Here is a 17,583-nt window from a genome sequence, read left to right as displayed (position 1 = left end):
CTCTCTTTCTCGCTCCCATTCTTCCTGTCTCTCTGTGCTATACTGTCCAATAAAAGCTGAAAAAGGCCTAAAATTTTTTTTTTTTTTAAATAAAACTAAATTCACCACATCCTTGCAGCTCCTGTGCCGCAACAAGCTCATTATCGACATTCAATGTGAACGCAAACCTTGGTGTCGAGGCTCTGCCTCTCCTTGTTGTAAGCCAGCCGAAGTAACAGGGATCCACTACGTACAAACCCGCCCTGTGGGGGGGTCTTGAGATGCAGAGCCCACAGGTGGATGTTTTCCGCTGGTGGTGGGAGAGCAAAACCTTTCTGAAAGGCTTGATTCCAGGGTAATTCCAGCACAGCTAGCAGATCAGCGACAACATGCCAAAGAGCAACGGCAGCAGGACGAGAGATGGTGTGAACCGGTGGGTCGGTGGTTCATACAGCTCCTCCCATTAGACGTGGGCATCATTTGAAGGGGCTGTAATTTTTCACCCACTGGGAATGGGAACTCGTGCTTGCACTGTCCCCCCCCTGGAGCAATGTGGGGGTTATGGGCCATGCGCAAGGGCCCAAATTCTGTGCAAGCCTCATCGCGGCTGCAACGGGACTTGGACCACAGACCTTCCGGTTCCCAGTCCTGCACCTTAGCCACTACGCTACAGGCTACCCCTCCGTAATCCCAGCCAGCATGAATACCTTGCTCAATGGGCAACATTAGGATCAATTATACATCGTCCTTCAGGGTAGTCCTCCATAGCTGGCACAAGACTGTGGGGCCCATCCATGCACTGGAAGTATGCCTTAACAGGATGAACCAACCAGCAGCCCTGAAAGGTCTTTTTGAGTCAATCCTCTCCTGCCTTTTGGCCAGTTTATAGTCCAGCAACAGAGCATGGATGTCACTGGTCGCTGCAACATTTGCATTCGCACTCCTTGTGAGGGTGGCCTGTAGCGTAGTGGTTCAGGTACATGTCTGGGATGCACAAGGTCGATAGTTCGATCCCCTGTGTAGCCCTTGAGCAAGGCCCTAAGCCCTGCGTTGTTCCAGGGGAGGATTGTTTCAACTATAGGTCACTTTGGATAAAAGCGTCAGCCAAATGACATGACATGTAATGTAATGTACATTTGGGCAACTGGAGTGCGTTTATATATTGTCGGGAGACAATAGAACTTTCCAAAGGCTCTGCAATTTCACTCTGAAACGGGCTATAACCATGGCCTGGAGTCAAGTTCAGTTGTACTCCTTCTTTACCGATGGCGAAGTCACAGTGCTGCACTGTGTCTCTCACGGTGGGAGAAAGACTATGGAGGGCAAACACAGAACCGCTGACACACCGCCAGGTGCAGAATGTCTCGATACGCTGCAAGCGGAGATCCGTAGACACATTCACGGGGGGCGACGGTGCTGAGGGGAGCGATCCAGGCTCCTGTTGGGGTGTGGCCCTCTCAGGAAAGAGCCGTCCAGTTGGGGTGTGGCCCTCTCAGCAAAGGGCTGGCGTGTGCTTCACCCCGCCGGTTTCCCCTGCGCTTTCTACCAACGTGGCGCACGTCTCCCCCTTCTTCCTCCTCCTCCTCCTCCTCCTCCTCCTCCTCCTCCTCCTCCTCCTCCTACATTTCAGAGGCCTCTGTGAAAATGCTGGAGAAAGCTCTCACGGGCGTGCAAAAATGAACGGGCCCTCAGGATGGCCGGTGGAAGAGGACTCACAGGGGAAGACGAGTTGGGATTTTGGGGTTGCCAGGTGGGGCACGGGGGAAAGGTGGACGGGTCCGGGGGGGAAGGGCGGAGGTGTCTTATATAAGTCCGCGAGACATGAGGTTTCATTGAAGCGATTTTGATTTTTTTGGAAATTTCCACTGCGGGGAGAGGAACGGGGGAGAGAGGAACGGCGAGAGATGGACGGTCCGCTAATTTGAGGCGATAGAAGATGGATGACCTCCAGGTCTCCCGGCTGTTTTTTCCCCTCTTAATCCTCCTTCTCCTCCTCCTCCTCCGGCTCCGTCTCCCTTTTTTTCGATGCTGCTTCACTGCCAGGGCTGCTGCAAAAGAGCCCTCTTGTCCATTCACCTGGGGAAGGAAAGCCTAAAAATACCCCCTCTTCATGGCGTACAGAACACCTCTCCAGTGTTTACCCCCCCGACTCCCAGCCCTTACTGACCTGTTTACTGGCCAATCTGTTTTGGGGGGGAAACGGGGGGGCGGGGGGGGGCGGGGAACACGACTCTGAAAATAACACTTGTGTAATAATTATCGGGGATTTGCTTGGAAGCGGACCAACAAACAAACATGTCTAAAAATATCTGCCTTTCGGCCGGGGTCCCGTCCCCCAGACCCCTGCCGCGCTCATGAGGACCTGGGCTCGAGCGGCTTGTTATTTTTGTTTTTTCGCTGGTAGGTTTCTCTCTCTACGGCGTGGATACACACGCCGGTTTGGAAAAACACACCCAAGGAGCTGGGGAGGGCTTTATGAATGCAGAAAAACAACCCTTCTCTCTCTGACTGAGGGGGGACTCGTGTTGGGCGGAATCCATGCTGACTCTGGTCACATCTTCGTAATGCCTCAGTGAAGCCTCGGCACTGTCTCAGCGGTGTCTGAGCGATATCTTGGTTGTATCTCAGTAGTGTCTCAATACTGTCTGAGCGATATCTTGGTTGTGTCTCAGTAGTGTCTCAATGCTGTCTGAGTGATATCTTGGTTGTATCTCAGTAGTGTCTCAGTGGTGTCTGAGCGATATCTTGGTTGTATCTCAGTAGTGTCTCAATACTGTCTGAGCGATATCTTGGTTGTGTCTCAGTAGTGTCTCAATGCTGTCTGAGTGATATCTTGGTTGTATCTCAGTAGTGTCTCAGTGGTGTCTGAGCGATATCTTGGTTGTATCTCAGTAGTGTCTCAATGCTGTCTGAGCGATATCTTGGTTGTATCTCAGTAGTGTCTCAATGCTGTCTGAGTGATATCTTGGTTGTATCTCAGTAGTGTCTCAATGCTGTCTGAGTGATATCTTGGTAGTATCTCGGTAGTGTCTCAATGCTGTCTGAGTGATATCTTGGTTGTATCTCAGTAGTGTCTCAATGCTGTCTGAGTGATATCTTGGTAGTATCTCGGTAGTGTCTCAATGCTGTCTGAGTGATATCTTGGTTGTATCTCAGTAATGTCTCAATGCTGTCTGAGTGATATCTTGGTTGTATCTCAGTAGTGTCTCAATGCTGTCTGAGTGATATCTTGGTTGTATCTCAGTAGTGTCTCAATGCTGTCTGAGTGATATCTTGGTTGTATCTCAGTAGTGTCTCAATGCTGTCTGAGCGATATCTTGGTAGTATCTCGGTAGTGTCTCAATGCTGTCTGAGCGATATCTTGGTAGTATCTCGGTAGTGTCTCAATGCTGTCTGAGTGATATCTTGGTTGTATCTCAGTAGTGTCTCAGTGCTGTCTGAGCGATATCTTGGTTGTATCTCAGTAGTGTCTCAATGCTGTCTGAGCGATATCTTGGTAGTATCTCGGTAGTGTCTCAATGCTGTCTGAGTGATATCTTGGTTGTATCTCAGTAGTGTCTCAATGCTGTCTGAGCGATATCTTGGTTGTATCTCAGTAGTGTCTCAATGCTGTCTGAGCGATATCTTGGTTGTATCTCAGTAGTGTCTCAATGCTGTCTGAGTGTTATCTTGGTTGTATCTCAGTAGTGTCTCAATGGTGTCTCAATACAGAAGGTCTGTTGTAGTCTCTAGCACACCAGCCTCGTTAGTCAAGTACCACTTATTCAGCAGAGTTCTGTAAGCTGGTGAAAAAAACAGCAAGCTAAGTCTGAGCTCAGACAAGCTACCAGCACCAGCTGGTTGACGAGCTCATTACCAGCTAGACCAGGTTTAAGACCAGCTTGGCCATGCTGGTTGACCTGCTCATACCTAGCTAGACTTCATACATATCTTATGCCTAGCTTGAGCTCAATTTTGAAGTTGATTGTTGAGGATTTGAATCCCAAATGCTGTGTGTGCATGTGTATGTACTGTGTGTGTGTGTGTGTGTGTGTCAATGTGAATTTATGCATGTTCATGTTGAAAGCGTGGAAGTACAGAATGTGTGTGTGTGTGTGTGTGTGTGTGTGTGTGCATATAAGTGTGTTAGCACTTTCCTGTAATGAAGGCCACTGCATGCAGAGGTATATGTTTTGAAAGATGATGTCACAGGGTCACATGATATTGTTTATAAACTGGGCTAAGGACACATACACACCAGCAGTGGCAACTACCTTTAAGGTCCCCACAAGACCGAGAGTCCTCATAAGCCCTGTCAAGCTCTGTCAACCAATTGGTCCCCTTCCAAAACAAGCTCTTCGACACAACTTTTTTTCCTGCCCTGGAAGGGCACCAGACCCCACCTCACACTGAGCATGGAGCGCACCCAGACTGGGGGACCTCCAAGCGGCAGGAGATTTATTGTTTCTGTCTGGTGCTCCGGTTGCCAACCGTTGAACCGAGATCAAAGAGCATAGACCGGGGCCCTGGGACCGAGCAGCCAAACGCGGAGTCTGAATCCTGCCCCGGTCAGCACATGTGTGTGCCCAGACCCCTGAATAAAAAACACATGCAGTGCTGCTTTCATCTCCACGGGCTTCCACCTCAACTGTCTGGTGCTCTCATCGTTAACCCTCTGAGGTGTGAGGTCACAAACACCAGCGCTAGAATGTTCTTAACTGAACCTTCTGATGCCGATGTAACAGTCGCCGCTGGTGGTTGAAGGCTATTGAGTTCTGGAACTCTTTGCCTATCTCCAGGTGTATGACATCTTCCGCCCTTGGGATACTATCCGTATTGCACAGGGTCTCAGGTCCTCCTTCCATGGGGGAAGTTTCACGGAAGGCTTTTGGCTGAAGTGAAAGCTATGAGATGGCGGTGTGGCATAACGGCTAGGGAGAGGAACTGACCTGTTGGAGATCATAGGTCGTGGGCCGTAGGTTCAAGTCGCAGGTGAGAGAGTGTTGTTGCACCATTGAGCTAGGTGCAACAACTTATGCAGTATAAATAGATGTTATTTAAAAATATAAGCCAAGCGATTCTCTGGATAAGGGTATCAGCTATGCAAATTTTGTTCTTAAAATGTATAAGGTGGCTATTTGTGTGCACGATGGGCATGTTTCCACATGAATCCCGACTCAGACCGCAGCTATGCTGAAAGGTATGTCCCTGTGGATGGAGAGGGTGGGTTTCCCCCTCACCGTCTGCTCGGGCTGATCAAGGGGCTGGAAAACTAAATATTTACATTCCTCTTACTTTTCACACACTTGGAATCAAATTATTGACCTCATGATCACTTACATAATTTCTGATTTCTTAAGAAATGAAATCAATCCAGAAAATTGGAAGAGAAATCTGGAAATCTGAGAGAGCAAAAAATTTGCCTTGAGTGGAAAAAATGTTCTAAAAAGTGACCAGAATAACTAAAGCAATTGAACACATTTTTTTAAAACCTCTACCTGCAGCTGCCCATGCCCCAAACTCTCCACAGATAGGAATGTCAAGTTAAACCAGAAAACTATTTTCACATCTAGTTATAACATTTAGGCATTTACAGAACAACTTACAAAAGTGCATGCATAAAGGTTTAGATACATAACTGAGAGAAAGTCATCAGTTTAACTGATGGAAGCTGTCACAAAAGAATATAAAACATCATATTATTAAGAGGGGGAAGAGTCAACAGTCAAAAGTCCAATTTGAGGTTCCCTCCAACACAATTCGAAGCAATACAACACACTGTGCAACTACTCAGAGCCCATCCCCTCCTTCAACAGCTGTCAAAAGCCCCTACAGATCACTACACACATACACACACACACATACACTCACACTCACACACACACACACACACACATACACACACACTTACACACACACACACCCTCACACACACACACACACCCACTCACACACACAAACACACATGCATACACACACACAGACATACACACACACCCTCACACTCACACACACCCACACTCACACACACACACCCTCACACTCACACACACACACACACTCACACACACACACACCCACAGTCAGACACCCACCTTCTCCAAGCCCATGTTGTCCAGGTGCAGCTTCTCCATGTAGCGGCCGAAGCTCTGGAAGGCGTGGTCGGGGATGGTCTTCATGGGGTTCCTGGAGAGCACCAGCTCCTCCACCACCCTCAGCTTGCTCATGGCGGCCGCCGGGTAGGCGCTGAGCCGGTTCCGGTCCAGGCGGACCACGGCCAGGTTCTCCACCTCGTCCAGCGAGCCGGGCTGCAGGGCGCTCATCTCGTTCCCGCTCAGGTGCAGCCAGCGCAGGTCCGTGGCGCCGGCGAAGGTGCCCGCCCGCAGCTCCCGGATGCGGTTGTCGTCGAGCTGCAGGACGAACAGGTTGATCATGGGCGAGAAGATGCCCTTGGCCAGCTCGCCGATGCGGTTGTCGTCCAGGTAGAGGTAGGTGAGCTCGGTCAGGTCCTCGAAGGCGCCGGGCTTGACGGCGGCGATCTCGTTGTGCGACAGGTAGAGGTAGACGAGCTTCTTCAGGCCCCGGAAGGCCTGGCCGGCGATCTCGCGCAGCCGGCAGTGCTGCAGGTGGAGGGAGACCAGGCCCTTCATGTCGCCGAAGGAGCCGCGCGGCAGGCCGCCCAGGTTGTTGCGCTGCATGTTGAGCAGCTGCGTCGCCTCCGAGACGCGCGGGACGCGCTGGAGGCCCACGCCGTCGCAGATGACGTGCTGCAGGTCGCCGTGGCAGTGGCAGGGGCCGGGGCACTGGCTGGGGGCGCCCCGCGCGGGGGGGGCCAGCCCCAGGATGAGCGCCGTCACCAGGAGCGTCGCCCGTCCCATGTTAGTGTCCGTCTGTCCGCGCCGCTGTCCGTCCGTCTGACCTGGAGAGCGTTTCCCGAAGCGAGGGGGACTGAGAGCGAGAGAGAGAGTGAAAAAGAGGAGACCTTTGAGAGGGCAGGAGGGAGCGAGAGAGAGTTTAAACGTGTTGGGGGGAGAGAGCTTGTGTGAGAGAGTGAGTGGCGCAGAGGTGGAGGTGGAGGTAGAGAGAGAGAGAGAGAGAGAGTGAGAGAGAAAAGGAGGGCGGTGTGAAAAAAAAAAAGATTCACTTGGGCTTTTTTTGAAGAAAGACTGCAGTCAACAGAACACAGCACTATTTATAACATTTATTTGAGGAGAAAAAAAAAGGAAAAAAAAAAAGCATCAGGGCGGCCAACGTGTTACGTGGACAGGGCAGTGGGAGGATGCAAAGTGTCCAGGGGAGTTAACCCTGCACTGGCTGGATTTCGAGGGGGGGGGGGGAAGGTCTGAGGCAGTCTCGAGGGGGGGGGGGCAGGTACCCCTGCACAGGCTGGGGGCCAGGGGGATGTCCTCCTGCTGTAAACACCTGGGGGGGTCACTCAGAAAACTAGGATTTAACCATTTAGCCATTACATCACTGCAACAAATAAGTCACTCTCAACAAGTGTTTATGGGTAATGCTTTGCAATAAGGTTCGATGAATTGGCACAAACTAATGCAGCTGTTACTTTTCTACTACTGAGAAGTTAATCCGTACAGCTCTGTTAATATATTTGTACATTGTTCATTCATAACAACTACATTAGTTATTGCCAATTCATATTGGAGTGAAAAAGTCAGTTCATTGATGTGTTAATGGTTAACTACTTATACTACTACAACAACTACATTAATTAATGGCAATTCATGAACCTTATTCTAAAGTGTAAGCCACTCGGCAAACTAGGATGAATCATTTAACCATTACATCACACTTTTGATCACTGCAACAAACAAAACATAAGTATTTAAGGTTCATTTTTGTACACTTAAAATCTTATTTCTATTCATTCTTTACGAAGCAAGACAAAGATAATTAAATATTTATTTCCAAAGAGCAGGCACCGTAATTTTCTGGACAATTTTCTTGGAAGCAAATTCGCACTCAGGCTGAATGAGGGAGGTGCATAGTGGCCTATAGCAGTGTGATTAACATTAACATTTTATATTTTAGTCATTTAGTCATTCATTCTTTTAATCCAAAGCGATTTACAAGTGCATAGGTTCTTCCACAGGTTAAAGCATCAAATCCATAACTAGTAAAAATACACATGAAGGGCTCTTCTAAACAAAAGGACAACAGTCATCGTAAGTGCAATATACATATATATATACTGTATATATATAGGAGGAAATCAGGAGGGAGGACTAAGGTACAGTTTGAAAAGGTGTGTTTTTAGTCTGCGTCGGAATATGGGGAGGGATTCTGCTGTCCTGACAGTGGTAGGCAAGTCATTCCACCACTGAGGAACCAGAACGGAAAACAGGCGTGAACTGCCAGGTCGGGTTATTGGCTTAAAAGTGTTTCCGTCTCTGGATGTCACTTTCAATGGCTTCAGGTAGCATCCTCGCTGCCCCTGACACGTTTCTGTCGTTTCTGTGAAAGATCTATTCAAAAGCCTCCTGTGTGTGGTGGTTTTATAGCAGGTAATGATAGCCAGGTGGCTGGCACACTGCAGGAATACTTAAGATCCAGAGGTGCATTCCAGTGTGTGTGTGTGTGTGTGTGTGCGCACGGGTACGTGTATTTAAAATGCTAAATACTGCCATGTGTCATATTCCTAAATTGGCCGACTACAGTACCGTTGTCAAGATTGATTTTCCTCCTGCTGAGAGAGATGGAATTAGAAAGGGGGTGGTGGGGAATTTGGAGGGCGAGAGGCATTGCCAAGCCGGATTTGGAAGTGTACTCCTCTGTGTGGTCTCAGCATGGAGGTCATGTTCTCTGGGATGGACACGACCTCCAAGGTAAGCAGTGGAGATTCTGTGGGTGGTGCAGGAAAACACAATCTGGGGCTGACTGCGGCATCACTGAAGAGCAGTAACACACACATACACATCACTGAAGAGCAGTAGAGGAAAGAGTGAATGAGTGAGTGAGTGAGTGAGTGTGTGAGTGAGTGAGTGAGTGAGTGAGTGTGTGAGTGTGTGAGTGAGTGAGTGAGTGAGTGAGTGTGTGAGTGAGTGAGTGAGTGAGTGAGTGTGTGTGAGTGTGTGAGCGAGTGTGAGAGAGTGAGCGAGTGTGTGAGTGAGTGAGTGTGTGAGTGAGTGAGTGAGTGTGTGAGTGAGCGAGTGAGTGACTGTGTGAGTGAGTGAGTGTGTGTGAGTGAGTGAGTGTGTGAGTGAGTGAATGAGTGTGTATGAGTGAGAGAGTAAGAGAATGAGAGAATGAGTGAGTGAGTGACCCCCCCCCCCCCCCCCCCCCAGGCCCCAGGCCCCAGGCCCCAGGCAGGGCTGCTGGGACCTCCTGGCCCCAGGTGTGCTTGTTTGTGGCCCCAGTTGTGCTTGTTTGTGAGGGAAATGGGCAGTGCTGGGCGGGAGGAATCTGGTGTTTACTCAACAAATGTAACGTTTTAATGGGAAAGCGTTTGGGCAAGCCCTCCTGGTGAGGACAAGCACCCGAAGGCCCTGTTCCTCCTCTTCACTCCTGACTCTGCCCCAGAGCGGCCCGCTGCTGCTCCGTCAAGTTCACACTCTGATATAGAGAATAATATTTCCCCCAAATGATGCTGATATATGTGTGTGTGTGTGTATGTGTGTGTGTGTGTGGGTGTGTGTGCGTGCTATGCATACAGGTTGGCATCCATCCATGCCCCCCACCCCCAGACAAACATACACACACACAAACGCATGCTAGTCAAATTACACAGAAACATTTAACACTCCTCATTACACATCTGCAAACTGTAAATGCTGAGATCCACAAAAAAACATTTGTGCGCCCACCAGAGTCCAAATAGACCTTCCTGCATGGCTTTTCCTCCAATTCTTCCACCTCCCACGGATTTGCCCTAAGTTGTCCTGGTGTTGTTCTCGAGGTGTATGGTATACGTACATCTCTGGTTTCCCATTCGACAGTAGAACATGCTCTATGATTCTATAAAAACACAACATTCAGATACAATTCATTCTCAATCCTGTCATCTTCATAATCATCATCATCATCATCATCATCACTCAAGGGAAAACGACAATAGGTTGCTCACCAACACGTAGCAGCATTTTGAAGCAAGCACCATAAAAAAAGATGTGGGGGAAATGGTTAGAAAAACAACGTTTGACAAGGTATTGTGGTATTGCTATGCTATGCTATTGCTAAGCTATCTCGATGCTATTGCTAAACTACCTCTGTGGTAGTGCTATGCTATGCTATTGTTAAGGCACTGCTATGCTATCTCTATGCTATTGCTATACTACCTCTGTGGTCTTGCTTTGTTGTGCTATGTTATTGCTAAGCTACTGCCGTGCTATTCGTGTGCTAGGCAACTGACAAGCACCCGGACTCTTCCTATTTATTTGTTTTTAGATAGCCCGTTACAGGCTCCTCTCCGGGGCGACATGGCTCAGGCAGTAAGAGCAGTCATCTCATTGGCTCAGGCAGTAAGAGCAGTCGTCTCATTGACTCAGGCGGTAAGAGCAGTCATCTCATTGGCTCAGGCGGTAAGAGCAGTCGTCTCATTGGCTCAGGCAGTAAGAGCGGTCGTCTGGCAGTCGGAGGGTTGCCGGTTCGATCCCCCGCCCGGGCTGTGTCGAAGTGTCCCTGAGCAAGACACCTAACCCCCAAATGCTCCTGACGAGCTGGTCGGCGCCTTGCATGGCAGCCAATCGCCGTCGGTGTGTGAGTGTGTGTATGAATGGGTGAATGAGAAGCATCAATTGTACAGCGCTTTGGATAAAGGCGCTATATAAATTCCAACCATTTACCTTTTAACATTTTTCGGTGCTGGCAGGGCAGCAGGCCCCCAGATGGCCCGGGTGCGGGAGCGAATGGGGGGGGGGGGGGGGAACAGGCGTGGCCAGCAGTCCTGCCAGTTCTCAGGTGAGCACCACATACCTCACCGCTCTCCCACTTCCATCCCGTCCCGCTGACTCGGCTCGCTGCTCCCGGGAGAGGATCCTGGGAGAGCGGGGACGCTGACGTCTGCAGGTACGGGGCACTCCAGGTGCACGCGAGACAGAGAATCTGTTTACCCGGGCGGGCGCTGACCGGCGATGTTAAACAGTGATCTGTGTGTGCAGGACGGCGCTGGCAGACTCACTGTGTGGAGTCAGCGGTGACTGCTGTGTGAGAAGAGCCCGTTTTTCATTCGGATGGACAGCAACCCGTGCGTAGTCTTAACATTCTGTATTCTGGGCGGCCTGTAGTGTAGTGGTTAAGGTAAATGACTGGGACACGCAAGGTCGGTGGTCCTAATCCCCGGTGTAGCCACAATAAGATCCGCACAGCCGTTGGGCCCTTGAGCAAGGCCCTTAACCCCGCGTTGCTCCAGGGGAGGACTGTCTCCTGCTTAGTATAATCAACTGTACGGGTAAGAGCATCTGCCAAATGCCATTAATGTAATGTAATGTAATGTATTCTCCCCTTGTCCTAAGGGGGGAAAAAATGACCCGCCTTCGCTAAACCCCCAAAATATAGCAGCTTAATTGAATTTTAAACCCCAAATGTATTTTGAACGAAGAAACAACTTTTCACTTTTAAACTTTGTAATCAAATTTCAAGTCAAATAAAGATCATTTAGGGAGTTTTCTCTGCTGTTAAACATAGTGGCGGGTCATTTTTGACCCTTAAGACAACACCAGGGTTAATCTGTGGAGAAAAGTAGTTTTACTGACAAATAACAGTGAGTTATTTGTTGCAATTAAGTAAATGGTAAATGGTTGGCATTTATATAGCCCCTTTATCCAAAGCGCTGTACAATTGATGTTTCTCCATTCACCCATTCATACACACACTCACGGCAATTGGCTGCCATGCAGGGCACCGACCAGCTCGTCAGGAGAATATGGGGGTTAGGTGTCTTGCTTAGGGACACTTTGACACAGCCCAGACGGGGGATCGAACTGGCAACTGCCTGAGCCAATGAGACGACTGCTCTTGAGCCATGTCACCCCCATAAGTGTAGGCCTCCATGCCATTGTCAGTTATTTTTCAAACGCATTCATGCACGTATTTGTATGCAATTGCTTTTCAATGCAATCAGATGGGTATCCTGTTCTGTCCTGGATCAAAAGGAGAGTGGGTGCTGGGTGTCTCGGTAGCGCAGCCTGTAGAGCACTGACCGCATGCTCATTGCGAGGTTCGAATCCGACCGTCCGACAATTTGTCGCATGTCTTCCCCTCTCTCTCGCTCCCATTCTTCCTGTCTCTCTATACTATATACTGTCCAATAAAGCTGAAAAAGGCCTAAAAAATATCTTTAAAAAAAAAAAGGGGAGAGTGGGTGTGTCTCTCATGTTCTGGTCATGGGAAGTAAATACATTTCCCCCCAAAACATTGCTTTGTATAGCCAGTAAAACTGCTTCTTCTGTAGATATACACTGTGAGCTCTCGTAGTGATTCGGTAGGAGGTGTCCATGTGTCATATGGCTTCTGTTACTAGAATGTTCTGCACCTGGCCCTTAGACCGTATCGAACTTCAAGCCTTTTACTGCGCGCATGTTTAAATAATTTCATTCAAACAGCGAAGAAATGTATTCACGCAGACGAACCAGGGCTGTCTGCAAAATCATTTAAACGCAGAATAGAATAGAATGTCTGTCCATGTGCAGTGGAAATTTTCATTCAGAGGACGGCAAAAACATTGTGGGATTCTGTAAAAACAACCATATTAATTCCAGTTGGGGACAGAAACACATTCATACAGCTATTCATAGTACCCAATTACACAGCATGATAATTACTGAGGCAGTGCAGGTTAAGCACCTTGCTTAAGGGCACCACCAAGAAATTGAACTTGTAACCTCTAGGTCTTGACTGATTTACTAACACAATCTCCCTCCCAATGTGAGCCCTGCTGTAAAATCCAGCTATGCTTGCTTGACCAACTGAACTGGTAAAGCTGGTCATGAAGCTGATCTAGCTGGGTATGAGCTGGTCAACCAGCATGCCCAAGCTGGTCATAGTCCTCCCTCCTGATATCCCTATCCTTGTCTAACCCCCCCCCCCCCCCCCCCAAAAAAAAAGGCACTTAGGATGACTATATGTTTAGAACAGCAATCCATGTGTATTTTCCTAGTTCTGGATGTGATGCTTTTACTTGTGGTAGAACCTATGCACTTGTAAGTCGCTTTGGATTAAAAGTGTCTGCCAAATGACAAAAATGAAAAAAATGTAAATAAAGCTGGTCTAGCTGGGTATGTGCTGGTCAACCAGCTAGTGCTGGTAGTTGGTCTGAGCTGGTAGCTGTTGTCTCGAAAACATAACTTTAGCTGGTCAAACCTTGTTCCACTGGGAGCTGGCATGAACTGGTCAACCAGCTAAACCATGTCGAGCTGGGAACTGGTCTGAACTGGTCAACCAGCTAAACCATGTCGAGCTGGGAACTGGTCTGAACTGGATAACGAGCTACCCGCTGTTTCAAAACATAGCTTGAGTTGTGTTTCTTCTCAGCAGGGAGGGCTGCTCTTAATTGTAAAACACGAGTGCTACAGAAAGCCTTTCTGTCTCAGCGCTGGCAGGGCGAGGGGTGGGGATGTGGGATGTGAAAGTGTTGTTTTTATTTGTCATGGCTGACTTTGAAAGCGGTGGTGATGAGGTCAGCTGGCCCAGCGGCTGCCCAGGGCACACGCTGTACAGACAGGCCCTCGGTGACCACAGCCCTCCGGCTGTCTCAGAGCGGGGACCCTCGCCTTGAGTTCCCGTCAACACGTTTCCCCGTTTCTTAAAGGTACAATAGGTACGATTTTGGTGTTAAAACACCGTTACAAAACCATTGTAAATCCCTTCCTATCATTGAAAAAGGCTCACTGACATCACCCACTGACTCACCCTCTGCCTGTGTTTGTAGTCCTTAAATTCTGGTTTTGAAAATGTACAGTTGATGGCCCGACTCTCTGTACCTAAATATTGTATAACTGTGAAATAATTCAAGCTCATTGGTTGAAAATTGGTTCTAATTGCCACAGCCAATGGCGTTTCAATGTCGGTGCGTTTAAAGAGAAGGGCGAGGGATAAACAGTGTTATGGTTTGAGGGTGTTTGTTGCTGCGATTCCTCTCTTGACTGTTAAGTAGTCCAAAATGACCTATTGTACCCTTAAGAAAAAGGAAAACGTGTTGACGGGAACCCAAAAAATAAAATAAACACTCACCAGGCAGGCTTTGAGGGGCTTCATTAATTTAATTAATAAGAATTAATAATATAATAGACTTTTATTGAACCCCGTGGGGTAACGTGTCCGCTGCATTTGACCCATCCTAGTTACTTAGGAGCAGTGGGCAGCCACAGTGCAGCACCAGGGAGCAAAGCAGGGTTAAGGGCCTTGCTCAAGGGCCCAGCGGCTGTGCGGATCATTAATTGTGGCTAGACTGCTCTTTCGGGATTTCGGGATTCGGACCACCGACCTCGCGGCTCCCAGTCATTTACCTTCACCGCTACGCTACAGGCTGGTGTAGAGTCATACACACGCTGCCATTCCTGTGCAAGGGTTGAGCTGTTTATTGGTCGGATTCATCAACATGCTACAGCCATTTAACAATTAATGTAATATCAAAGTGGTTATAGTCCCCAGTCCCACCCCTGTCCTTACCCCGACTCCAACCCCCCCCGCTGTTCATCCAAAAACAGGGGCCATCTGCGAACCCTGCCGAAAAAAGCAGCTCAAGCTAGGTTTTGAAATGGCTGGTAGCTGGTTGACCAGCTCATACCCAGCTAGACAAACTTTATGACCAGCTCATTGGGGTGACATTGGCTCAGGCGGTAAGAGCAGTCGTCTCATTGGCTCAGGCGGTAAGAGCAGTCGTCTCATTGGCTCAGGCGGTAAGAGCAGTCGTCTCATTGGCTCAGGCGGTAAGAGCAGTTGTTTGGCAGTTGGAGGGTTGAACCCATGCTGGGCAACACCCTAAATGCTCCTGACGAGCTGGTTGGCGCCTTGCATGGCAGCCAATCGCCGTCGGTGTGTGAGTGTGGGTATGAATGGGTGAATGGAAAAGCATCAATTGTACAGCGCTTTGGATAAAGGCGCTATATATAAATTCCAACCATTTACCATTTATACCCACCTTGACCAGGTACATTTTCAAGCCCAACAGCTGGTTACTGTTTGACTAGCGACCAGCTCAGACAAGCCACCGCACTATCTGGTTGACCAGCTCATACCCAGCCAGACCAGCTGTCCATCCCGTAGCCTCCCTGCTTTCTCTCCGTCTGGCAAAAAGACACACCGTCTGCTTTATTTTCGCTTTGCTAATATTTTTTAAAGACCGGATCCTCAGAAACTATTAGATCCAAAAATCATGCTTCTCATCTGCTCAGGGTTTCAAAATAACTGCAGTATGACCTGCATAGGATTCCATACAAATGGATACAATTTAAAGGAGAGGCTTTTAACAGGAATATTATTTATTATAAAATACACTGGAAGCCAAATGTACACTATGCCACGGAAACATTTTTTTTACGAGTCATATTGACTCAAAGCACCTGTTCTTACGCTGCGAGACAAAACTCTTTCCGCAAAATAACTGCCCCAGGTTTACCCTCTAACCCCCACACCAAAGCAGGAGGTGCAGAAACGTTTTTACGCTTAAAAACTGGAACACAAGGCTTCCCAAATTAGACATGGTACTCTGGAGCTGCGCCACCACGCACTGTGGATGAGGTGATTTATCATAACCGTGTACTGCACTATCAGGAGCAGCGCTGGGACCCCGCAGGGCTGGGCCAATGTGAGAACTCTTCATTCCTTCAGCTGGCTGAAGGGTGAATTCATCTCAGTGCTGTTGAGAGGAGCTGGTCCTTTAAGGACAGTGAGGCCTGATTCTGTGCACAACAGGGATGTAACAACATGGAAACACTGACCCCAAAGGGGTCAACCAGAGGCAGGGGACTGGGGTATACCTCACTCACTCACTCACACACTCACTCACTCACTCACTCACTCACTCACACACTCTCTCTCTCTCTCTCTCTCACACACTCACTCTCTCACACACACTCACTCACTCTCACACACTCACTCACTCACACTCACAAACTCTCACACACTCACACTCTCTCCTGCTCTCTCACACACACTCTCACACACCCTCACACAGTCTCACACACACACTCTCTCACACTCACTCACTCACTCACTCACTCACTCACACACACTCTCACACACTCTCACTCACACACACTCACACTCACTCACTCACTCACACTCTCTCACACTCTCTCACACTCTCACACACTCTCACACACTCTCACACACTCTCACACACACACACTCTCACACTCACTCACTCACACACTCTCTCTCACACTCTCACACTCACACACTCTCACACACTCACACTCTCCTGCTCTCACTCTCACACACTCTCCTGCTCTCTCACACACACTCTCACTCTCTCACACACATCTTTGACAGAAGATAGCAGGACACAGTCTCCATTAATAAACCAAACGAGCCTTTTCCCCCCCCGAGGGGCATTAAGGGTGAAGGTTCAGCAGAAATCAGGTGTGTGACCGGAGGTTGTCAGGAGATCCACCCAGGAGAGGCGTCACATGTGCTGCCCAGCTGACGGCTCTTCTGGGCCGGGGGCCGGCTGGCATCCTGTCCTGGCACTGGAAGAAGCGGTGCTGACCGGGTCCAGGAAAACGATAACATCCATCCATAATAATCGCAGACAGACTACAGTCGTGGAATGCCCAGCATCGGACCAGATGTCCAGGCACTTTGTACAACCGGTCACTAAATAATGAATAATATATAATATCACCAGCCGGGAGCTTAAAGCGCTTTACAGTGATGAGGGGGAAACTCACAGAGACGACCATAGACTGACAATGTACCATTGACATGTACCAAAGTACCAATGTACTCTCAACTTTTTACAGAAATCAAATTCTTTTTTTTTTTTTTTTTGATTTAAGGCCGGGAAGCTTTGCTCGCAGCGAGTAGTCATGGAGAACTCTCCGAGGAGATGTGAACAAAGCCGACCTGTAGTTGCCGTCCAATGTCGACTTGGCTGTATACTGGCTGCTCAAAATTAGGGAGACTGTCTCCCTCCAGTGGCGGTCGAAGGTACTGTACCCATATTGTTCAACGTATTCTTTTCCATAATAACGGCAGCATTTGCAAATGCTGGAAAATATTTTTCTAATATATATATTCCAATATACAGTTTCTTTTATGAAAGACAAACCATAAAACCATGAGTGCTAAAATGCACTGACACTCTGAGACATTTGATTTTCACTACATAGCACAGGAGAATAAAGAGTACAGAAGGCATGCACCAATCAGAGCCAGTGGCAGGGCACTGTATGCAGCCGCTCCAGAGCCCGGTCCTGTGTGTGCAGCAGAACCACGGGCTGGGCCAGAACCACGGGCTGGGCCAGAACCACGGGCTGGGCCAGCCCTTCCTCTGGAGCGCACGGGAGGCACATCGTCAGCGCCGCTGCCTCACAGCGATCCTCTCTGATCGACTTTGACCCGGATCCTCTCTGTGTGGAGACTGACCCGGATACCTTCTTCACAAATAAACATAGTCCCAGGCAGAGGGATGGTGTCCCAGGTTAGCTCTGGCTCAGGGGGGAAGGTGTC

At 48.9% G+C, this 17,583-nt stretch overlaps 1 protein-coding gene across 1 annotated transcript in view; it reads right to left on the bottom strand.

Moving 5' to 3' along the window:
* The window catches only part of chad (chondroadherin), a 23,235-nt gene extending 5,809 nt beyond the window's left edge, over nucleotides 1–17,426 (bottom strand). Inside the window, exons 1-3 of the mRNA XM_061230564.1 lie at nucleotides 17,301–17,426; nucleotides 10,893–10,990; nucleotides 6,054–6,906 (exon numbers count right to left, since the gene is read on the bottom strand). Of these exons, the coding sequence (XP_061086548.1) occupies nucleotides 6,054–6,906; nucleotides 10,893–10,990; nucleotides 17,301–17,426 (1,077 nt within the window). The remainder of the gene's footprint in view (nucleotides 1–6,053; nucleotides 6,907–10,892; nucleotides 10,991–17,300) is intronic.
* Between the last annotated feature and the right edge of the window lie 157 nt (nucleotides 17,427–17,583).

Source organism: Conger conger, chromosome 2 (genome assembly GCF_963514075.1).
Source record: "Conger conger chromosome 2, fConCon1.1, whole genome shotgun sequence".
NCBI lineage: Eukaryota > Metazoa > Chordata > Actinopteri > Anguilliformes > Congridae > Conger > Conger conger.
This window is presented reverse-complemented; position numbering and strand designations above follow the sequence as displayed.